General features: G+C 32.0%; 1 protein-coding gene across 13 annotated transcripts in view; it reads left to right on the top strand.

The window, feature by feature from the left end:
* Positions 1–26083, top strand: part of LOC145291978 (angiomotin-like protein 1) — a 98107-nt gene that overhangs the window by 47298 nt on the left and 24726 nt on the right. For all 13 annotated transcript variants that reach the window (XR_013869513.1, XR_013869516.1, XR_013869515.1 and 10 more), the window contains exons 2-3: positions 18341–18460; positions 21480–22158. Coding sequence is in view for 8 of the 13 variants with exons in the window: in XM_080137928.1 (XP_079994054.1) it covers positions 18394–18460; positions 21480–22158 (746 nt within the window). In the remaining 5 variants the exon portion in view is untranslated. The remainder of the gene's footprint in view (positions 1–18340; positions 18461–21479; positions 22159–26083) is intronic.

Genomic DNA, 26083 nt, shown 5'->3' with positions numbered 1-26083 from the left:
GACATTCACCCACTATCTCATATATTCCAACCAGATCTTTTAAATATCTTTAATGCAATGTTTGAATCTCTCTTGCACTTGTTTCACTGGGTATATTTGCAAGGTAGTTTTTTTAAATTCTTTTTCATGAGTCCAGTTGTTCCTATAATTACTGGAACGATGGAGATTTAATTAACATTCCAGATTCTTTTTATGTCATGCATAAAACTTAGTATTTTATCTTTTCTCTCTCAACTCTGTTTAACCCAGAATCATTGAGGGGCACTAACTTATACTAAGGTTGCTTGTCCCATATCATTATGTCAGGTGTAATAACTCCGTTTTCTAGGTACGTAGCTGTAGAAATCGCATAGTCATAGTGGATGGTGTATGACTTATTTCCAACTGTGCTTTTGCGGTAAACATGTTCCCATTCTGCTTCATTCAATATTCAATATTTTAAAGTGAAGATATTTAGACACTCCATTGTGTAGTAGCCGTCCTCCAGTCGAACCTTACAGTTGAGTGTCAGGTAACTCACAACATTTGTTCTTCTTTATGGCAGAACCTATCGACCGTTTCAATGTATCACTGCTCTTTACTGTTGCTAAACATTCAAGTAATTCAAGCTGACATTGAAACTCAACCGTTTTTCAACCCTTCGAAGTCAGTTTATACCAAAAGTAGAATGACCAAATCCACGCCCTTTCTGATGATGGCTTGTTCTCTGTCAGTCTAAGCTATAGTATAGTGCAGTTCTAAGAGGTCCACTCTCCCAGGCTTTATTTTCTCACCATATGAGAAGGGGTTAGTTTAACCTCAGGCGACCCGATCAGGGAATGCTGCTTGGGCTGCTCATGTAATTTTTATTCAATCAATGTGTTTTATTTTATTTATTTATTTTTTTTTTTTGCTTTAGGGTGCTGATTATTCAAATCTCAGTTTTCTGAACTTGTATCTAATCTTCCCGCCATGGGAAAACGATACATAAAAACTCAAACAACACAAAAATAAATAACTGAACAAAATTTCAAATTTACATTTCTATAGAGTGCTCAATGGTCTTTCGAGCAAGGCTTATAAAATGAAATCAAATGTATAGATTATCACTCACTTGCATTTGATTCGAGTCGTCAGATGACCTTTTTTTAAGCTCTGCAGTTTTGTTTACATCGCTCACTTCCGTTTTATTATAACAGTTCGCAGCAAAATTATTGAGCTTTTTTTTTTTTTTTTGATATTTTTCTGTTTTTCTTAAATGATTTAATAATAAAAAAAATCTTTTGAGCGAAATTGGAACAAGGATTCTTGACACAAAGTTTAGCAGCATTGTATTATATATTGGTTTTAATTTTCGTAAGGGGCACTTAAAGGTGATGCAAAACTGTTTTGCTCGGAGAATTTTATTCGTCCTGGGACGGGTATTTATATAAACATTTCTTGGGATATGACTTTCTTAACGCTCTGTGAAATATAACTGGAGGAGTTGTATATAAGTAAGGGAGGGAAAACTATATATATATATATATATATATATATATATATATATATATATATATATATATATATATATAAACATTAGCAGTGGAAGCTAGTCTAAATGGTAATTTGATCTGCAAAGGAACTTTGTTGTCTGTAAGATATGTGCTTTATTTAGAGAATGATTCAGTTATTGCTGATGTACTTTTAAGGAATATTTAGCACGCAATACACACGTGGAAATGGTGTGCTTACATTAAGACCCTTCTCATACATACCCATTAATCTCAGACGCTTCAGGCTGGGATTAAAGCGTAGTATCTATTTTTTCATTTTTTTTCAGGGGAACCAAAATGCTTTTAGTTCAAAGCAATTGTTATATTTGCCTCAATCCAGAGCGACGCTTTTGGGGGGAACTTTATTTCCCTGTCCCCTCCCTCGCGCGCGCGCGCGCACACACACACACACACACTGATACACACATTAAAACAAACACTGTATCTAATTTTTCCCTCGTGAGGAGATGTTATGCTGCTCCATGGACATACATTTGCTTAAGCAGAAAATGTTAGTTAATTTTAGACTTGTTTTTATTTTATTTTTATGGAAATCGCCCCAGACAAAGTATGAAGCCACTTGATATAACGGGCTAAAAAATACTACTTAAAGAACAAAAATAGTAAACAGTAAATGTAAATGGATAGAAAACAGCAATTTTCTTCCTTTTTCAGAAACATCGCCCTTAGAAAGTGGATACTAAATGATAAAATGATCATATAAGGGAAGCGAAAGTTAGCAAGCTACTGAAAGTACCCCAGGTTCACTTTCTACGCTCCTTCTTCTCGATATGGCTAGGATTAAAGTGCAGTATTTGTTCTTTCCCTTCTACAGGGCAGGTGAAATCCCTTTAGTTTAACTTTGAGGACGCTGTTATTTTTGTCTCAATCCAGAGTAACCCGTTTCGAGAAGTTCCAGTTTTTCCCCAAATCAAAACAGACCTTTTCTTCGTCGGGGGATTTAATGTTGCTATAGTTGGCAACATTTTAACGTTAATTTTCGAATGGCACACGTTTGCTTCCATGAATTTAAATAGAATACTTATGCCATCCACGAATCTGGGAATATAATGAACAAAAAGAGAAATGAGATCCGGTCAGGATCCAAACTTGTGACCTAAGAATATGGGAACGCTGTCAACAAGTGTCGACATAACTAGATTTGCGATTATCTGAAAGCCAAAATAATATCGAGATAACTCGAATCTATGGATGTTGCAGGTTGCACAGACATTTTTTGTATATAAGACTGGCTCAGCTAGCTGTGTGTATATATATATATATATATATATATATATATATATATATATATATATATATATATATATATATGTGTGTGTGTGTGTGTGTGTGTGTGTTTCGTTTTTGATTGTTTCTTCTAGCGTTTAATTTGTTTTTTCTTTTGTCTTTTTTCACGCATCCTTTCTTCGTGACATTACATATTATATCTATATTTAATTCTTCTAACGATTCCTATTTATGCAAACATTAATTGGCTACACATTTGGAAAACCTGTTTCAGTCACAGCTATAGGTATACCTTATCAAGCCCAGTTATCTGTGACCAAAACTTGTCAATATTTTTCCCGATTCTGTACTAAATTCCTGATTCCGATACAATTACCAATTCCGATTCTTTACAAATCTCTAAATATTTTTGTATAAAGTTGTTATTTATTTCTGATTACTGAAAAAAAGAAAATAAATTAAAAATGTGCACATGTTTTCTCAGACGTCAAAATACAGTTGTGGGTGGTCATTTATAGATTTTAGATTTACCGGAAGTTTAAAATCAATAAATATTTATTATTTTATTATTACTACCTGCAGTGAAAAATTTTGCTTTAAACAGAATCAAATAAAAATGGCAATTAAAAGAATCGTTTTTGGCATCGGAAAATAGGCACAATTTTTCCTGATACCCCCAAGATTGCGATTTTTTTTCGGTTCCCGATTCCGATTAATCGTTCCAACACTAATATATTCTTATTTCCATTTTTTTATTACTCTACTCTCTGCTGTATCTCAAAATATAACCCTCTTCTAGAAACCTGTTTTCACTGTTGGTAAAGCGCTTCTTACAGCTCTGCCATGAATTTTGCCACATTTTTTTAGGAGGCCGTTGATGTGTACCGATGGAGGGTGGTGAAGGTTGTGTCACGACCCCTCCACTCTCCACCCATAGTAAAACCTCTTTTTCTTTCATTCCATAAGGCTGCGTCTTGTTACTTTTAGACACCATATTCCCTTTCACCCACGCAGCCCAAACACATGTATCCACTGCAGACATCTTTACTGAAAAGTAAGAATGACTAATACGACGTTATATTTTTTTTTCTAGTAATTAACTTCGCCAAAACTTTTTCTCGTCTTTCATTTGATTTTTATTATTTAAGTATTCGACCGAGCTTCAATCTATGCACCCTCCGCCTGCAAAACTTTCATAACAAGCACTAGGTTTAACAACAACCACGTTCAGCAATCTCACCCACACTCTGTCTGTGCCTAAATCTAAATGAAAATTCCATGCACAAAGTTTCTTTCTTAAAGCTGCCAGCCTGTGGAACTCTGTACTACGGGCCTGCTTTCCAGCTCATTACAACATGGTCGTCTTCAAGTTCAATGTAAACAAGTTCTTGTTGAGCTGCCTCCGTAAATAATAAAATTCTACCCAATTTCCACTATTACTGATCATTATGCTGTTGTCTCACCGAGTACCTTGCACTCCTTAACCTTTATCCTCGAGTGTCATTCTGGCCTTGATAAGTGATTACTCCCTTGTATAAAAAAAAACTTGATTTTTCTCTTCATCATCGTTTCTATATTAATAGAATTGTCTGGCCACATCCCGTGATGATGTCTGTGTGTGATTCTCACCTCCATTTGGGTTATACATTATTTTTATTCATTTACTATTAAATCAACTATTTTTTATGGAAGTTGCTCTAGACAAGGCATGAAGCCACTTGATGTCAGGAGCTAAAAAACAATATCCAGGGTAAAAAACTATCCAGAGTAAAAAACTATCCAACAATAAGTGTTATATGGATAGATTCCAACCCAGAAACAGCAAGTCTTCGCCCTTTTTCAGATGTATCGCTCATGGAATGTGAGGACTAAAGGACAAAATAATGCAAGCAAGTGTTACAAGAGTGTCAAAAGTAAATCCAAGCTCTACTTTCTAATCTCTTTGCTTTATTAAAATCAAGAATACAAAAGAAATTTTTAAAATCCTATTTTTAAAATATTATTTAATTTGGAAATTAAATCTGCCAAAATGCATCTTAGTTTCTTTATAAACAAACTATCCATCTTAACAAGAATGAATTACTTTGTAAACTCACTTACTCAAACTGGAAAGTGCTACAGGTATATGTGATACCGATATTCCAAGACTTGCTCCACAAATTCAATTGGAAAAGGCAAATAGTTTGTAAAAAAAAAAAAAAGGTTCATACATTTTATCGGCTAACACTTAAAAGGGATTAATTACTCAGTTTTAATCCCTCTCCAACTTTGACCTCCAAATCATTCTTTGTCTTAAATATTCATGGAGATTTTGACTTTTAGATTAGTCATTATTAGAAGGATAATCTTTGTTAATCCAATCTACAAATGTTGAGACGTTTAAAAGACTGATAATATTTTAATGAGATTTACATCCTTGCGAGTAAATTCACAAAACATACTAGTTCTCATTAGATCACAAAATGTAAATGCTGTTGAGACTGGTGACCATTTTGGAATAGCGGGTGCTGCAAGCAAACACTCCACCCAAGTATCTGAATGGACACGAACCTTGTTATGAATTATAAATGACAGCAAGCTGCTAACAAGCTAGCGTCCTGCTAACACACTAGTTTAGGACATCCATTTCACTTAACATTTTAAATCTTTGACCGAAGAGTTTTTGTTTTTCCCCCCCCAAAATGATTAAGATAATTCGATAATCAATGCTTAGATTGATTTCTGTAAATTGACTCCAAACTGAATATGATATTAACGTTCTTCCTACTGCAAAAAAAAAACAAGTGTCAAAAGACTAGGTGTAGACGAAAGGGTCATCTCACCAGAGATCGTGCACTTCAACTCACAGAAACTGCCTGAGCAGCCTCGTCAGTATTCCCTGGTAGGGGCGGCTCAGACGATTGGCTGTAAATCAAACATTTATCAAAGAGGGAAGGTAAAATTAGAAGGGGTAGACTGATTTAGAACAATACCTCAGCCTGACAAGAGGACAGCTGCTCACCCTGTGAATCTAATTGTCAAAGACATATCGTTGCATGGTATGAAGTGTCAAAATGAATTTTGGCATACTCTCCAAACTGAGTATATTGTTTGTTAGCAGATAATAATAGAATGGTAATTCCTAGGCATGTTTCATGTTTTGTGCGATCAATGAGAGATGAAATACTAGTTTTGAGTTATGCTCGAAAGTGAACCAAATCTTGACCAAAAATATTATGAAACAAAATGAACACAGCCGATGAAGGTACGATCTCTCTCTATCTGATGCTGTGCTTAATCTGGTCAAGTTGAGCCAACTTCCCTGGTCTGTGCCACGTCTTAAACTACGATAGTCATATTGCAATTCTACTGTCAAAGACTGATCACTTGTGGACCTGAGTGCTTAGGTCCACACATTCTTGCTTTGATGACATCTTTCTCAACCGGTAGCTGAAACAAGGTTTACCCATGAAAGAAAAATGACAAAGATGATTCAACTTTGCTTATTTTATTAGTTTAACTGGAATGGATCCACTTTCCTTTACTAAGAGTTGCTTTCGGTTCTTTGTTGAGGCTTCTAAATATCTGGACTCTACCTAGCTGCATGAGATTGTGTGACAGATTATCAAATACACTTATGATACAATACACAATGATCCCGAATTAATCAGCCGAATTAAGAAAGGCAACCATAAAGCAGAAAAGCCTGCTTTCCCCCTTCTTTCTCTCTCACCTTATATATCTCTCTCTCCCTCTCTCGCCTGCTCTCTCTCTCTCTCTTTCTCCCTCTTTTCCCTTCTCTCTCATTCTCTCTCCTTTCCCTCTCACCCTTTCCGTTACTCTTTCTCACCCTCTTTATTCTTTCTCATTCTCTCTCTCTTTCTCTCTCTCTCTCTCTCTCTCTCTCTCTCTCTCTCTCTCTCTCTCTCTCTCTCTCTCTCTCTCTCTCTCTCCAAACTGTCCTATAAAAAATGGTGGTTGTAATCCCTCGCTTCTAACTTGGCTTCTATTTGGCAGCAAGATTAACTTGAAACATTCCCAGGATCACATTTTCTCTTGGTATGCTTGTTGGTATTGTCTTACGCTTTCCTATCAATATGCCACCGCTTTTCTATGTTGTCGAGAAACTCTAGTAGCCGCCTGTCTGCTTGCAAAATTTATGGCGGCTACAGGCATCTTTAAACTGATGAATACTGATACGCCACATAGTTGTCATTTGCGAACAGCAAATGCGGGGGGGGGGGGTCATTTTGGGCATAATTGGAAATTCAAACGAACAGGTAAAGATAAGTGACTTATCTATATAAATAAAACAGATGCGTGTGTCTGCTTGTGCACAAATATTTAACTGATAAACTCTTAAACTACTGGTCAAATAACACTGAAATTAAAAGAAAATAGTCATAATACTCCAAGGGTGGTTCATAATGAGTAAAATCTTTGTTTGGATGGATGAATAACAGATACAGAAGTCAGCAAGTTGAAATGCAAAATGTTCGTTTCCACTTGCTGACATATTTGTATTAGTTTGCGCATGTGGCTTAATTTTAAAACTTATCAGTCTGTCGGGTTAGCTCAAACGGGGACGTGACTGGAGCACTAAACGCTTTTTCAATTTTAGCTGATGGCACCCAGTTTATTTATTAGTTTTACTTTTGAAATCAATACTATATATTAGGTACAATATAATATTCAATAGAGAATTAACTTTGTAATAATAATAAATACGAAATCTGCATGAATGAAAATATATTTAAGCGTATTTTACGACCAGCTAGATCGAGCACCACCCCTACTAGTCTAATATATAAAACAAAATTATAATTCAGTTTGTGTGTGTTTGGCTAAAAGTCAGAAACTACACAGGATACACCTAGAAACCATATATCATCAGATTCGATGATTACGGTAAAACTATATATTGTAATATTAATTCCCTTGGGATCACTAGGAACTAAATGAGAGCATAGGGATGAAATAAGATTATTTTTTTAGGTAAAACCGCACTTGAGTGGCCTGAACATAATGCAATGATAACTGTTATACAGATGATAAATATTGTTTTATCTTGTTTTCTTTAAATATTATTAAATTATAAATGAGGAACTAATTAATTCCTATTTAGTATTATGCTTGAAATCTTAAAAGCATACTTGAAACATGGACATATGTTGAAATAATTGTTAAATGCACTACTTCCGGTATCTTTTTGTTGAAATCTCAATTATACTAGTATATTTACACATTTCAAACTTTTTTTTTTCAGACTACATATAGATTTTTTTTTTTTTTTTTTTTTTTACTAGCCTGGGAATTAATGTTTTTAGCGAATTTTTCGATATTTGTCGTCCATAGGGTTGAGGTTCCAAACGATACTGATCTCGTTAAAATCCGTCGCCTCTGTCGAAAGTTTTCGGCAGACATACATACATACATGCATACATACATACATACATACATACATACATACATACATGCATGCATGCATACATTTAAACAGACAGATGAGATTTATATAATAGATTATATTTATTCAGTTATCAGAGATCGAGAGGGGTTTTAATGAAAGATGCTACACAGATCTTTTTTTATTCTTCTATATATTTTCCATTTATGCTACTGGTTAATACTAGATAGTCCTGACAGTTGAATATATAGAGCTGTACCGTGTTTTAAATGTAAAATTAGTGTGGTTGTTTTGAAAACAACACTGAAACTATGTCAAACAGTTAGTCAGCTGCTGATGACTTTTCTGTCTTGTTTTATTCCTTTATCTTCTTTTTAGAGCCAGTTAACAATGAGAGAGACAGAAAAAGAGACAGAGAGCAGTTGAAAGGCGGGTATAACACTGAAGATGTGTATACAAAGAGAAGTTCTAAAATAAAGCTATTGTATAAACATTATATATATATATATATATATATATATATATATATATATATATATATATATATAATGTTTATGCAATAGCTTTATTTTAAAACTTCTCTCTCTATATATATATAATATATATATTATATATATATATATAATATGTACAATATAATACACACACACACACACACACACACACATATATATATATATATATATATATATATATATATATATATATATATATATATATATATATATATATATATATATATAGGGTGTGTCTATATGTGTGTACATATGTGCGAGTTTTTTGTTTTGTTTTTTCGTTTCTTTTCATCTTTGCTCATCTTTATAGAAAGACGCTGGAATGACCTATTTTATTTGTTGTAAGGACATTGACGTAATCCGTAATAAGATTAAAATAAATAAAAAAAATGCTCAACTATCTTGAACTTTTCCTGTCAGAACATGAGGGGTAGCGGGTACGCCCCCCCCCTCCGCCTCTCTTGATTTTTATGTTAATAGAAACTTAAAAAAAAAAAGAAAAAAAAAAAAAAGAAAGAAAAACTGACATTTACACAAGTTGGCTTTATTGTGTCAATCAGGACAATTATTTTTCTTTCTTTTTTTCCTTTTCTTTACATTCTATTTGTCTGTCCATTGTCACGAGAATCTGCTTGAAGCAGCAATGGCTGCAAAGTCTTCAAGATGATAATCGCTTTGGGTGGAAACGTTTTAACTCTTAATGCTTACAGTCTCTGTCTACACGGCGTTGTCCGGGATGCAGTAAAATCATTTTAGTTAATTTTTATTAGTTTACATATTTTTTAACTTTAGGTTGAAAACTATTATATTCGTCAATTTAAAATGCGTTATCTCCCTTGTTAATTTTTATGGTTAGGTGATTGTTTAAAATTGTTCTATATAAGCAGTCGTCTGGGTCGGACTAAGCGATAAAAAATGTAAGTAAGTACTTTATTATATTGCCAATAACATGGTATAACAGTTACAAATAAAAATTGGATAGTAAAAAACGGAGTTGGATTCGTCATCTTAAATGCTATTTTGACCTGATTTTGAAAATCTGACACGATAAATTTATATTGATGAGCAGAATATCTACAGAATAAGCTTAAGTTTGAAGGTTCCTGATTTCAAAGGACACCATATAAAAAGATATAAAACACCAGATAGTTCTTTTGGATTCTCAGTCCATTTCTAGAAAAAAGACAAAGGCCCTTATGAAAATTAGCATTTTCTTTTGTAGTTATAAAAGACCCTAATTATCTATGATTGTGTATGGTTCTCCAGCTCTCCCCAAAACGACACCAGTCTAATAATAGTAACGCAACAGTGGCAATGACATGTGCTTATCTTTGTTGCACTCCTTTTCACATCGACACTCACTGTTCTCTCGCTTTACATGAGAGAGACAGAGACAGAGACAGTTTCATTATACCATAGCTCTTCAACGTGGGTATACACACAAGTGTTTCTGATTGAGATCATAAGTATAAGTCAACTGTTTTGTGTTGTTTGTATGGATTATGTTTTTGGCACAAGTTAAGAAGTAAGTGAAATCTCAATCCTTGCATTAACCATTATCAACAGCAGAGAGTGCTCTATTCTTTTATGAAGATCTATACATTATTTCCAAAGACAATCGATGATCTCAATTCTCAGAATATTCAGTACTCAAAAATGGGAAACGCATGTATTTAGACAACTTGGATAGATATATACAAGTTCTATATATTGCCACAAGACTCTTCTTAAACAAGCAATAATGGCATATATTTTCAAGGAAGCACAATGAAATAGTCTACAAGATGGTATTTTGGCAGAAACATGTCATATTTTGAATTAGTCGAACTGTAAGTCAAATTGTGATTGTTATTTTCATATGTTGGCCACTGTAACCTCCAACCTACTTCAGGTGCATCTTTTCGAACTATGGATAAAGAATCCATAAGTTTGTAAAGATGCACCTGAAGAAGGTTGGAAGTTATATTAGCTGAAATGTTGTGGAAATAAAAACCAAGATGGGAAAAGTAATCCCAATAATCCAAAAACCAATTCTCATTTTAACAATGTCTCGATTCTCACTTTTAGCAATATCTCAATTCTCATTTTTAACAATGTCTCGATTTTCATTTAAACAATGTCTCGATTCTCATTTTTAGCAATATCTCAATTCTCATTTTTAACAATGTCTCGATTCTCATTTTTAAAACGTCTCAATTTTCATTTTTAACAATGTCTCAATTTTCATTTTTAACAATGTCTCGATTCTCATTTTAAAATTGTCTCATTTTTAAAATTGTCTCATTTCTCATTTTTAAAACGTCTCAATTTTCATTTTTAAATTCCCATTTCTCATTTTAAATTTCTCATTTCTCATTTTAAAACGTCTCAATTCTCATTTTAACAATGTCTCAATTCTCATTTTAAAATTCTCATTTCTCGTTTTTAAAACGTCTCAATTCTCGTTTTTAACAATGTCTCAATTCTCATTTTTAAAATGTCATTTAAACAAATTCCAAAACATGTCGCATTTTAGATGTTTGGGCATGTATTTAATTGCATTTATAACAGCATTCACACAAAGTGGATTGAACCGGTTCCAAATAAGTTCGCTGTATCAAGGCGACCAACCTACGTCGATTAACAATTGAGTTTTCAGCATTCTTCAGCCATTCTTGGTTCCAGTAATGAATGCTAAAAAAAACGTGAGGGAAGTTACCAACTGTGTTTGTCTTTTCTGTTTTAATCCATGTCTAGTTAGCTGTGTTTGCGCTTCCTCCAGTGGGTGATTGAGGTCAACAACTTGTGGATAAATTCCTCTTGAAGCTATCAACATTGTTGCCATCAGCAATCTACGAACGTCCCCCCACCCCCACCCGAACTGACCTTTTGTCCCAAACAATGTCAAAGTATTATGGTGACTTTGTAAAGTCCTGAAAGTTCTGTAGCAAAAAAAAAAAACAATCTGTCTTCTGAAAGAAAAAGTAACAAGTTTAGACTAGAGTGTGGCCAATTGAAGTCATGGGATTGGATCTTGCAACGAAAGACATAAAGTAATATATTATATAAGATTGATTTCTCTAGAACATTCACAGACTGTTAGACTCCTGTTCTCATCTTGAGTGTTATTTTCACAACGTTTTGGTCGATGTAACATCCAACCTTTTCCAGGTTTATCTTGTAGAACTCTGGGATCTGCTCGGATTTTTTTTTTCTCCGAGTTCGACAAAGAGATTATATTGACCGAAACGTTTTGAAAATAGCACTCAAGATGAAAACAATACCCTGCATAATCTAAACAATTCAAGCTATCGATCCTCATCTCAAAAAATTCAGAAACATGTTTTATTACGTGAATAGTACAAGGTATTAGTGGAATTAATGACACATCAACCCTTTCGGGTGTTATTCAATGCTGAAACACAATCCTTATCGTAAGCAATTCATTGAACGTAGGTTTATAACTTTTCTCAACTATATTAGTGTGCAAATAATCACAATGCAGTTACCTCAGCTAATCCCATAATCAGCAGGTGCATCAATAATGTCCATCATGAACTTCTTTCGTCGAGAGAATAACATTCGATATAACTGTAGCTGTGATATTTCTTCTAAATTAACTTTTTTTTTATTATTCGTTTATTTGGGCTTACAAAAAATTATAAGATTTATAAATAATTCGTTTGAAAACCGTGTCTAATCGTGGTTAATATTCGCATGAGAGCCACAATTACAAATAATCTCTACATACTACATTCATTCATACAGTGTGACCCCCCCCCCCCCCAAAACGGGCCCCAACCCTAATTAAGCCCCGTTTCTTAGTGTTTTGTCCGAATGAAATGAAACTTTGGTCATAACTAGTTTATTATATTCAAAACATCACATCAAAACACTAGGGTCTTTGGTCTTTTTTTCTCCGTTGACTGTAAAATGCTCAGAAAAACAATTGAATGTTCTGTTTTTTTGGGGGGTCACTCTGTATAAGCTCCAAACTTATCTATAACCCAGTTCCTTATTGCCGTTTGTTATGGTTTATTTTATGAGATGCATAGGGACTGCCAAAATTCACCACAGAATTATCCCACACTATATGTAACACGATGTAACTTTATTATAAATTAATATTATCAGTATAACTTTTGTACCATTTAAAAGAAGGGCAAAATAAACCAGTAATAATTTTTAAAAATTTTTTTCATCGAACAAAAATAATGAAATTGCGAAACGAAAATCGTGTTTACATAATTGGCGTTTTCAAATAACGTTCTAATGTAGTAGACATTCTGAACGTGAAAACATACCCGTGTTTAATAAATCTAGCAAAAATCAACTAATGGTCAGATTTTCGTGAAATTTTCGATATTTACCCACTTTAGAATGAAATTACATATAAAATGCAGTTTCCATAAAATATATGAGAGGAAATATTTTTTTAGTGCGTGTTCCCCCCCCCTATTTATTTTTTTGAAATTCGAACAAAATACATTTAAATCTATCGAAATTTCTATTTATTATGAAACACAAGAGTTCAAGTAAGTAAAAAATATTTATTTTTTAAAACACGTATTGAACAAAAATTTACCTTGAAGTTGCAATTGATATACATTTAATATTATTATGTTTTTTTTTTTAAATAGCGTTTTTCGGAATTAATATATACTATAATCAGTTGAATTGCCAAGAAAAAGAAACTTTGTAAACATTAATTAATTTTTAAAAGATTAAAACGATTAAAACTCCATTATTTCAAAATGTTCTGTTACAACATAGATTTTTAATTAATTGTGTTTAATTTTTTTTTTTAATATTACGTTTTTACATAAACATGGCTCTTGTCAGCTATTTTATCGCCAGATTAAAACGATTTGAAAATATTATTGCACAAATATTAAGCATTTTGTAGCCCCCCCTCATATTTTGTTCGTCTCTTTTTACCGAACAAAATATGGAAGCCCGTAAGTAACCAAAAGGCCATTCAGTAAAACCGTATTTCATATTTAATATACAAATGTTTATAATATTATTAATCATTAAACTGTGTAAATCTTAAAACCTAACAAAATTATAGCAAAGATTAATTATTAATTGCAGTTTGAAGAAGATAAACTAAGGTTTTAAAAAATCATTAAGTCGCTTCTGCTTTTCCATAGTTCGTATAGTTAACACAAATCTGACGTCATGGGAACATGTGCTCCGTTTTTCACATTGTTTTGGGGATACCTAAAGATTCAAAACCCAACCAAAAGGAGGTGGTAATACCTGAGATGAAGACGACCCATCCTCATCTCACTGAATAAACCAAAAATTGGTTTTAATTTCATAAGTTAAATCTAGGATTATTATATCAAAGAAATATATCTCATTTCCTCAAATTAAAACAGATTCAGTTTTGATATTCAGTCCGGCAATCATTTTTTTTTTTTTTTTTTTTTTAAGAAGCGGACTTCTTTGGTCTTCCGGCTTCTTTTTCATTGAAAGTGAGTACAAAAATAATATTAAGTTAATTCGTTTCTGAATTAAAAAAAAAAAAAAAAAAAAAAAAATTATTATTATTATTATTATTATTATTATTATTATAATAATAATAATAATAATAATAATAATAATAATAATAATAATAATAATAATAATTCGACTCAATCAATTCGGCAACCGAAAATCCTAATAACTGATATTTTTTTTAAAAACTAACGAGTCATTAGAGTTTTAAAAACAAACCATTCGAGAGTAAGGATTAGCAAGATGGATAGATTGACCGTCAAATGGTGGTGGATGCTATAAGAGGAATAAAAGTATATCATCTGCTCAAAATAACAACCCACTTTTAAAACAGCAATTCTTCCCCGTTTGTCAGAAATATCATTCGTGAAACAGGAGGACTAAAGAATTGAAAGATAGGGGGTTTAAGGGTGCCGAAAATAAACCCAAGATCCAATTTTTCCCCTATTGTTTGACCCACTTTATTTCATGTGTAATCTTCCTGTGTTTTTGAATTTTTGATATCTTGAAATTGTAAAATGCTTACTCAAACCAGATATTCTGTAAGTTAAATAAAAATATTAGATATTTTTAACCTTACTGGCTGAATTCCCACCTTTTTTTTTTTTCTTATGATTAATGCTTCTCGTCTGACAACAAGTATTTATAACCAAGTTTTCCCTGTGATGTCATCAGCAGCCAATGGAGGCGTTGTATCTCTCGCTTGGCTTTGCCAAAACCGTCAGGTTCTTATACAAATAAATAAAATGGCTACAGATAAAAGCCAGTCTTATAGACGAAGGGGGTGGGGGACGGAAACCGTATAATGTTCCATCTCAGGTACTATGGTAAAAGATTTATAATAAAAAAAAAAAAAAAAACATTTTCACTTAAGAAATATATATATATATATATATATATATATATATATATATATATATATATATATATATATATATATATATATATACACACATTATTCTGGTAAAATCTACTGTAGTTGCTAACATTCATTGGACTATTTGAAAACTGGCGCCTGTTTAGAACAAATTTCCCCACCCCCTTCACCCCGCTAAATGAAAAAAAACAAAAAGATAAAGAAAAATTATATATGCGGGACAAAAATAAAATGTAGTCCACTAAAAAAAAAAAACAACGTAAATTGATCACTTAGTTGTATTTTTATAAAATAAATCGTTTTAAAGTGAATTTGAGTTTTCCTATGCATCTTCCATCGCTCACATCAATATAATCACACATTAATTTATTATTTTATTCATTTAGTACTTAGGAACGATGGGGGGGGGCGGTCGTATAATACGCTTAAATATATTTTAATTCATGCAGATTTCGTATTTATTATTATAGAACCAATTCTTTATTGAATGTTTTATATATATATATATATATATACACACACACACATATATATATATATATATATATACACACACACACATATATATATATATATATATATATATACACACACACACACACACATATATATATATATATATATATATATATATATATATATATATATATATATATATATATATATATATATAGTACTGATTTAAAAAAGCAGAGTTAGACAGAATGATGTCGGCTTTTAATTGTCGGGAACATCCAGCTACCCCAAAAAGGAACTCTCTGGATTAGGGCAAAGATTTAAATTGCCTCGGTCTAGAAGGATTTCTACTTCACTGACCGAAGACAAAAACGATGGAGTATCAGAACAGATTGCTACACTTTGCTCTTAGCCAAAAGGCAGCATGCAAAACGCACCATCTATCAGTTTATCTGTTTTTGATTACCACCTACAAATATATTTTCTGCTGCACATTTATTTACTACTCAGAATTTCTTATCTGCTTTTTCTAAGTACATTTTCCAAGAATGTGCACACAAAACGGGTAGATAAAAACATGTATAAGAAAGGTTAATAAGTACACCATAATCTCTACTGGACTTCTTTTTTCTTTTTTTGTTCGGAAAATAACGACTATGGTCGTCTTCAAGTCCAATGTAAACAGGTTCTTGTTAAGATGTTCTGTTGAATAGTCAAATTCTAGCCAATTTCCGCCACTAATGATTCGTATGCTGTTGTATCAGTGACCATAGTACACTCATTAACCGTATCCTTGAGTGAACTGTAGAACTTGATAAGTGGTGGTTTCCTTATCAAAAAAAAAATCGCTCTCTCATCGTACCAACTTCAAAATCCTTCTGATGTTTGTAAATGAAATTTATAAAATTTATTTGTGAATTATATTATTAATGCTGTGGTTGCTCCATGTATGCTTCTGAATTTCTGTACTAAAAATTGATTGGAAATGTATTGATGAGCACATACAGTGTGCCATAATGGTTAGGGTGCTTGCCTAAGGTCCGGAGACCAGGGTTCAGTACTTGGTCTAAACATATGCAAACACTCAGCATTATATGATGAGGATCAAGAAGTGGAGTAATTCTGGAAAAAAGAGTGATGCCCTTCCCTACATCTCAGTGTAGGAGCCCTTGATTATGGTCGACCACTTTATTTGCTTACACAGTGGTGTTCCCTTAGGAGGACAGTGGCAAGCTTGCTGGAGGTGAGGGGGCATCCAGTCATACTTGTGTGTTTGGGTCATGCATTCAAAAAGTTTGTGCCGGGCATCACCGGGGACGTCTGCAAGCCTCTTGGTGCCAATCAATTATTTAGCATGTTAAATGTTGTATAAAACACTGCAAAAAATAGCAGCATAAACCAACTATTTCTTAAATGTGAGTGCGAAAAAAAATCACCCAGTATTTTTCAAACAATCTAATCATTTGCTGCCAACACCATCCCCTACCTTTCTCAGCTCCGTCTGCGAAAAAAGTTTCCCACCAAGCTGACCTAATCTTAGCTGCCTGATAAAATAGACACCGGCTTCCATCCTGCGCCTCTAAGCAGGGGAAGAAATTATAAAGCCCAATAATTATTTATATACAAAGTTTTTATTCACCCGCAGACTGGGATACACATGTTCCTTCTTGCAGACAGTAAAAGAAAGAAAAAAAAATCAGCCAATGGCTTTGTTGGCTTCGTTGAGAGTTGCCAAGAATCTTTTTAGTAAAAATGGATAAATGTGATAGTTATGAAAATCTCTGAGTATTCATGTCAAGCATAATTTGGTGCTTGTGCAGTTTAGGGTCTTGCTATTTTATTTTTTTTTAATTTTCAAGTTAAATTCTATTTTTTCCATATATTTTATTTATTAAATTGTTAGATGAGAGTACAGAATAGTTTAAAAGCTCACTCTCTCTCCCCTTATTAAGAATGGCTTTTTGAAAAAATGTTATTATTTCAACATATAAGTGCATAAGCACTGAAAATATAAATAGATTTAGATAGATATGAAAATACTTAGACAAAAATATATATACATATATATAAAATATATATATATATAATATATATATATATATATATATATATATATATATATATATATATATATATATATAAACAAATTTATATGGTTATGACACTGGACATTCAGACGAATGGTCGGTTAAAACCATAAGTCCTCGTCAGGCGATTTAATTGGGGTTTTTTTTTCCACAGAAGAAACCAGTTCTATTATTATTATTTTAATTAATTAAAATAATACCCGTCACAGGACAAGTAAAAGTAATTCCCCAGTTTTATTCCACTTTTATAACAAAGATTTAAATAAAAAATTTAATGGATACAAAACGTATCTAGACTCATTATTTTAATTTTGGTTAAAATCCATTACACAATTTTGATTCTAGAAAATGTCTAAAATTCAAGGAGTCTTAAGAAAAATTGAAATTCAAGAAATCCTAATGAGTCTGGAGCAAATTTAATGGAAATCTGATATATTTGAATTTTCGAATGGGAGATTGTGCTCATATTATACACCCTAAAACTCCTTTAAAAATATTTAAAAGAAACTGAAATTTGAAGAATATTAATTGATGTTTAATTCCTATTGTTAAAATTTCACAAAAAAGTACATACACACCTATCCAATTCATTTACAACTGTTTCCAGACAATGTTTAAATTAAGTTATAGAATATAACACACAATTAGTTTAAACAGTGTCTTTTTTAGAACAGGATGCATTATAGATACACATGACAACATGTTTTGTTAAATGTTGAATCCTAAGATTTTCTTTTTTGATGATTTCTAACTCATTTTTGTTTTCGTTCTTTCAGCTTATTTCTGCAACTCTGTGGGTTGAAACTACCCCTAATAACTACTCATAAACATGCAGTCTTCAGCCTACAGAGATCCACCCCCATATCCGGGACATTCGAAACAATTACTGCAGCCTGGTAAGTCAATAAATTGTCTATCAGATGAAATATGTAACATTTCACATCTCATGTGTATTTATTTAAGCAATTCATTGGTTGAGTTAAGTAGATGAGGAATGTCAAACATGCAGCCTGTGAGCTGTATGGGGCCTTTTACAATCACTCTTGCAACCCATATAAAAGAAAATGTCATTCCTCATTTATCAACAAAAATTGCAGGTTTTATAATTTAAACTTGATAAATATGATTCATTCACTAAAAAATGTTTTCTTTGTTCAAAATGTTTTTTTTTTTTCTTTTAAAGAGAAAAAACACAAATGAATCCCTGGGTTAAATATGGCCAAAATTTCACTTTTTTTCCAAAGCTTGATGAATTAAAATTGAAGTTAATGTAATTTTTAATGTGTTACCAAAATAATGATTCCCTCTCCCATTGCAAAACTCATTCAAGTTCTGTAGGGCAGGGAACAAAAACGATAAAATCTACTATAAAACAACCAAACCAAACACTACAAACTAGCAATTGAAGATACAAAGACCTTGGAGAATAAAACCTTTTACAAAATAACTGGATACAACATGAATACTATTTCCAAAATAACTGCATTAAATAACCCAAAAAGAGTTGATACGCCAGGAAAAAAAAAACAACCAATTAACCAACCAAAATAATGATTGACTAAAAAGATCATTTGTATATAAGTATTGTATAGCAAAAATATTCTGCAATATTTCATTAAACTACAATTAGATAAACATGACCCTCATGACACGTGCCTCTCAGGAGATCCTGAGTTTGGCATGCCTGAAGAAGATGGTTTAAAAAGAGAGATGTCCAAAGAGGACTAGTTCCTTCTGGTCACATAGATTCATAAGGGCATTTTTAGAATTATATAATATTTATACAAATTATTTATTTAAACCAGTGAAACACTGGGGTTCTGTCTAAGCGACAGTGTTACAACCATACTTTGATACACAATATATATATATATATATATATTGAAACATATATATATATATATATATATATATTGAAACACTACATAAATTTATGACGTCACTTCAAAGCTCTAATTATTTTGTTATGGTAATGTTTTTAGATCTATTTATAAGAAAATCACATCAGATAAAGATCTTAAGATTGTGGTTTCGATTGCATCTGCTTTATTTGTTGGGAATTTATTATTTTAAAAAGTAGTTAAGATCTCTTATGAGTTGTGAATGACGGACAGACAAATACACTCAGATAAAGTGTCTCTTATCTTATGAATGAAAATAGAATGATTCTTCTTGTGTTTATATTTGTTTCAATTTATTTTCTTTAAATGATTTGGACTATTTTGTTTGCTATCACCTCACATTCATTCGTTTTCTTAAATTCTTTGAGCAATCTCACTGGTTTTAAGATACAATTTAAAACAATACACCATTTTAGCGTTTCAATCATGCACACAAACAAATACTCTTTATTCATAGATGTTATATAGTCTTTCGTATGGGGCTATATTATTTTGGGGTTTTTTTTTTTTACATTTTCACCCCAAACAAGGCACATTGCCACTTTGGTGTAGGGGCTACTATCAGGGACATAAGCACCAGGGGTACTATGTAGGGAGTTAGGAAGTAAGATGTTGGTTCACGTTACACTTGAACTTCTGCATGTCAGTACAGTTGGGGAAGCAGGGAGCCGGAGTGGAATTTCTAAGTCTAGCGGTTCTGGGGAAGAAACTACTGGAGTAGAAAGCTTTCTTACATCTAGGGATCTCCACTGTGTAGGGGTGGGATTTAGCTGCTTGTCGGGTTTGTCGAGGGTATTTACGTCATTGGGGCACAAGTGCTTACAGTTCATCAGAGCATTCATCATTAAAATATTTGTAGAACAAGCAGAGGGATGCAACATTTCGTCGGTGGGACAGAGGCTGAAGCTTAGATGACAGTTCAGAACCTATCAGGTTGGAGACTCTCTTTTGGACCTTAGGAGCGAGAGACTAGTAGCAGATGCACCAGCCCAAATATGACAATAATACTCCATACATAAGTGAATGGTCTTGTTCATGGCCCAAGACAGATTCTGCTATCTGGATACTTTCTCTCAGATAGAAAGTTGGAATATGTTCATAAATGGAAAATAATGTGATGACCATTTAATCCTAAAACATACTCTATTAATTTTTAGCTATGAATCCATTTATTTATTAAATAATTGCTAGATCATCCCCTCATCTAAACATCCATATCTAGCAGATTATTGAACTACATAAATTTTTCAACTTTCAAACTGCAACTATTCTAACTTCAAATCCCTCCATGTCACATGACTAAATTAACAATCCACCATTCAGTTTAATCCTTCTTAGAAAACTTCTTTAGTTAATTTGTTGTGGCCATAATTCAAAATATTCTCCTCTTTCATAATATTTAACAGTATTTTATGCTTTATATTTGAGTCTTAGACCTTTGCATTCAACTGATTGCAGTTGGGCATTTCTCTTTTTAACTATCTTCTCTGTTGTGGCCTGAAAGAGCCAAAAAGAAATAAGACAGCAGGGAGGTACAGTTAATAAAGGTACTTACAGGAAGTACAGAAGTAATGCGTTGCCAGAGACTGCTTCTGACTTGGTCATAGTGACTTTATTGCATTATCACTATTTATGTGTTGGGAAGAGTCTGCGTAGTGACAAAATAAGGGGGATCACCATAACATTCTTAATCCAACTTTTTAAAAGACATACAAAACAGTTCACTTTTGGAGTTTATACTCGTTTATATATACGTTCAATGTATGCACATTTGTTTTCCATGAGTGCGTTGAAGATGGCAGCAGCAATAGCATTGATGCATATAAGATTAATGGTAAATATATATGTGTTTATTATTATTTGTAGCTTTGGGAAGAGTTCATTTAATGACACAATAGGATCACCATAACATAACTTGATATTCTCTTTGCATGTTGTCATTTTGACTGTTTTCTTTGATAGTTATTACATACCAATTTATATTATAACTTTTTTCTTTTGTTTGCAAATTCAGGCCTTCGTCAGAGCTTTTCTGGGAGTGAGACGAGCACTGATGTCTCCCTTTCATCCAGTGAAAACCTGAGCACCTGTCAAAGACAGGAACCACAAGGAGAAGAAACCCATCCCCAAGAGATATACTATGATCTTCAACCGATGCCAGAGGGTTACAGTATGCTGGCTCGTCTTGGAATGCCTATTGATCTGAAAAACATAAATGACCAAACCGTTTTCGCCAACCCAAACCCCCATACAATGAACAACATGTATATGACCCCTTCTTCTTCGCAGTATTATTCGACAACTGTACCTCTTTCGGTTTCTTCTGCCTGGGAGAACAATCAGATTATCACTGGTCCCACTGATTCGCGCATTATTCCTTTAAATGCAACCGTTTCAATGCCCAGCAACATTGCCTATGCAAACCAATGTTATACGCAACAGAATATGGACCCACAGGTCCTGCAATACTTGAGCAACTTACCTCCACCTCCCAAGTACAAGGCAAAGTCAGACGGTGAATCTATAAAGAAAGACTTGCGTCGATCTTACGAGATGCTCGACAAAGTGGAACGGACTCGTTCACAACCTGATCTCACTCGGTTTGAGGATTCACAATTTCGGCAACCCAGTCCCCAGGGTTCAGAGTTTTACGTGGGAGAGAAAAGCCCTGAAAACAAGGGGGAAGTAATCTCGTAAGTAATTTCGACTTTTAAAATCCATTTTTTACAGCACAACTTGAAAATATTTGTAATATTTTTTATTTTAATGCAAATAATAAAGATTTGCTGGATGGAACTTTGAAATACAGGCTGCACATCATATTCTAGTGATTTAATATATATATATATGCCCTGTTGGGTTAACCTATTCAACTCAGGGTAAATTGCTTGAATCATGAAAAAGTGAATTCTCAAAACCAGTTAAATAAATTAAAAAAAAAAAAAGAAATTAGTCACTTTCTACTTTCTCTCTCCAGCTATGGTTTTAATAGTTTTACTACTTTTGGTGTTATTTCCTTTTGTTTATGATGAACAATTCATTTGATTTTTCTTTCCTTTCTTTATCACCTTCAACCATTAATAATGAAAGAAAGAGAAAGCCAGAAATATGGTACCAATATATAAATGAAGATACCAGATCCAATAGAATCTCTACACTTGGTATCGCCAAAATAGACACTAGCTGCAGATTCATTCTAGCAAAATAAACAATTTAAGAAGATTTGTTCTAGAAAAATATTCTAACAGGTTTACGATAGAAAATATTTTAGTAAGTTCACTACTGGAAAATATTCTATTGTAGGTTCATAATTAGAAAATATTTTAGCAGGTTCATAATCAGAAAATATTTTAGCAGGTTCATAATTAGAAAATATTTTAGCAGGTTCATAATCAGAAAATATTTTAGCAGGTTCATAATTAGAAAATATTCTAGCAGGTTCATAATTAGAAAATATTTTAGCAGGTTCATAATTAGAAAATATTTTAGCAGGTTCATAATTAGAAAATATTTTAGCAGGTTCATAATTAGAAAATATTTTAGCAGGTTCATAATCAGAAAATATTTTAGCAGGTTCATAATTAGAAAATATTCTAGCAGGTTCATAATTAGAAAATATTTTAGCAGGTTCATAATTAGAAAATATTTTAGCAGGTTCATAATTAGAAAATATTTTAGCAGGTTCATAATTAGAAAATATTTTAGCAGGTTCATAATTAGAAAATATTTTAGCAGGTTCATAATTAGAAAATATTTTAGCAGGTTCATAATCAGAAAATATTTTAGCAGGTTCATAATTAGAAAATATTTTAGCAGGTTCATAATTAGAAAATATTTTAGCAGGTTCATAATTAGAAAATATTCTAGCAGGTTCATAATTAGAAAATATTTTAGCAGGTTCATAATTAGAAAATATTTTAGCAGGTTCATAATTAGAAAATATTCTAGCAGGTTCATAATTAGAAAATATTTTAGCAGGTTCATAATTAGAAAATATTTTAGCAGGTTCATAATTAGAAAATATTTTAGCAGGTTCATAATTAGAAAATATTTTAGCAGGTTCATAATTAGAAAATATTTTAGCAGGTTCATAATTAGAAAATATTTTAGCAGGTTCATAATTAGAAAATATTTTAGCAGGTTCATAATCAGAAAATATTTTAGCAGGTTCATAATTAGAAAATATTTTAGCAGGTTCATAATTAGAAAATATTTTAGCAGGTTCATAATTAGAAAATATTCTAGCAGGTTCATAATTAGAAAATATTTTAGCAGGTTCATAATTAGAAAATATTTTAGCAGGTTCATAATTAGAAAATATTTTAGCAGGTTCATAATTAGAAAATATTTTAGCAGGTTCATAATTAGAAAATATTTTAGCAGGTTCATAATCAGAAAATATTTTAGCAGGTTCATAATTAGAAAATATTTTAGCAGGTTCATAATTAGAAAATATTTTAGCAGGTTCATAATTAGAAAATATTCTAGCAGGTTCATAATTAGAAAATATTTTAGCAGGTTCATAATTAGAAAATATTTTAGCAGGTTCATAATTAGAAAATATTTTAGCAGGTTCATAATTAGAAAATATTTTAGCAGGTTCATAATTAGAAAATATTTTAGCAGGTTCATAATTAGAAAATATTTTAGCAGGTTCATAATCAGAAAATATTTTAGCAGGTTCATAATTAGAAAATATTTTAGCAGGTTCATAATTAGAAAATATTTTAGCAGGTTCATAATTAGAAAATATTCTAGCAGGTTCATAATTAGAAAATATTTTAGCAGGTTCATAATTAGAAAATATTTTAGCAGGTTCATAATTAGAAAATATTTTAGCAGGTTCATAATTAGAAAATATTTTAGCAGGTTCATAATTAGAAAATATTTTAGCAGGTTCATAATTAGAAAATATTTTAGCAGGTTCATAATTAGAAAATATTTTAGCAGGTTCATAATTAGAAAATATTTTAGCAGATTCATAATTAGAAAATATTTTAGCAGGTTCATAATTAGGAAATATTTTAGCAGGTTCATAGCAGAAAATGTTCTAGCAAATTCATAATATAAAATGTTCTAGTAAGTTCATAATAGAAAAATTTTAGCAGGTTTATCCACTGACAAATGCTCAAATTAATTTTAGGAAAATATTCTAGCAAGTTCGTTCTACTAAAATTGTCTTACAAAATCTTCTTTCAATCGACATTTTAATCCTTTTCAATTCAATATTTTAAAATTCTTCAACCATCAACAGTTATTCAAATTTATTTTCAATAAATATTTTAGTATTGTGCGAACTTAGGAATATTTCAAGAATTTATAATTTTAGATTTATACCCTCGTATCCTAAAAAGAATGGTACTTCCTCTAGTATTTAATAGGAATTTAAGTTCCATCACAAATTAAATTTAAATCACATCTTTTACTATCAGAATCCCAAAATATTATTTTTCTACGTTCTCAAATTTAACCTCCATTGGTCTACACTGATATGAAACTACAAAGACTTTTTTGTCTCAAGCTTACAAGAAACAAGGGATTAATTCTTGTCTCTTCTATGACCAACTGAACGATGGCCTCAACCTTTGCATTGCTGCAATGAATGAGTCAGTTTACTCGGAAGGGAGAGGACGACTTTCTCGGGTAGTGCAAGTTACAAAGATAAGGCTAGTCAATCAAAAAGAGGAGATTACTTTCGAAAATATTGATGGAAAAAGCGGCCCTTCCTTGTAGAAAAGTGCCCAGTTGAGGGTGAAGGAATTACTTTTTAGCCAATTTTTCGATATTTGTTGTCCAAAGGGTCGAGCTTCAAAACGATACTGATCTCGTGAAAATCCGTCTCTCTGTTGAAAGTTTTAGGCAGACATGCATAAATGCATATATACATTTAAATAAACAGGTGAGATTTATATTATAGATTTTACATTTATGATTCAAATATTAAAATAAAAAAAGGTGCAATAGCTTAAAGTGCACTTTTAAAAATTCTATTCAAAAACTAATCTAGGATGCATTTTATTTTTTGTAAACAAATACAAAGTTAAACAGTCCTAATAAGAAATAAAAATTTAGGGAAGACCTTAAGTTTAAGCTTTAAATTTGAATTTAGAATGAAAATCATGTAATGGATTTTGATCAAAATTGAAATGAGTATTCTAGACATAAAGTTTAGTAGCATTAAATGTTGTTTTTAATCTTCATAAGTAACATAAAAGTGATTCAAACCTGTTCTGTTTGGAAAATTGATTTACCTAAGGCGGGTATTTTTCTAGTAGTATACCATAGATATACTATTTTACTGTATCATAGCTATTCAGTGTGACTAAACAAGTCAGTACCTCAAGCTGAGATCGAAATTCAGCTGAATTGATTACAGTCAGTGCTGACTATTTAGTTATCATCTGGCAGCTGCTGAGTGTAAGCGAAATCGCAGTGATAAACATTGTCCATGGCCTGAGAGCTCTGATTTATTTACAATGTTATAAGCTAGTGGCGGTTACCTATTTCACTTACCAGAGAGCTCAACCCAGTATGTAATCCACTGCACACTAATAGTGTAAGAAAAGCCATGGGTAAAATAACAATTTGTGCTTAATTAATTGTACACACACACACACA

Source organism: Euprymna scolopes, chromosome 13 (assembly GCF_053919585.1).
Source record: "Euprymna scolopes isolate OS-2025 chromosome 13, ASM5391958v1, whole genome shotgun sequence".
NCBI lineage: Eukaryota > Metazoa > Mollusca > Cephalopoda > Sepiida > Sepiolidae > Euprymna > Euprymna scolopes.
The sequence above is the reverse complement of the archived record's forward strand: the minus strand, read 5'-3'. Positions and strand labels throughout refer to the sequence as shown.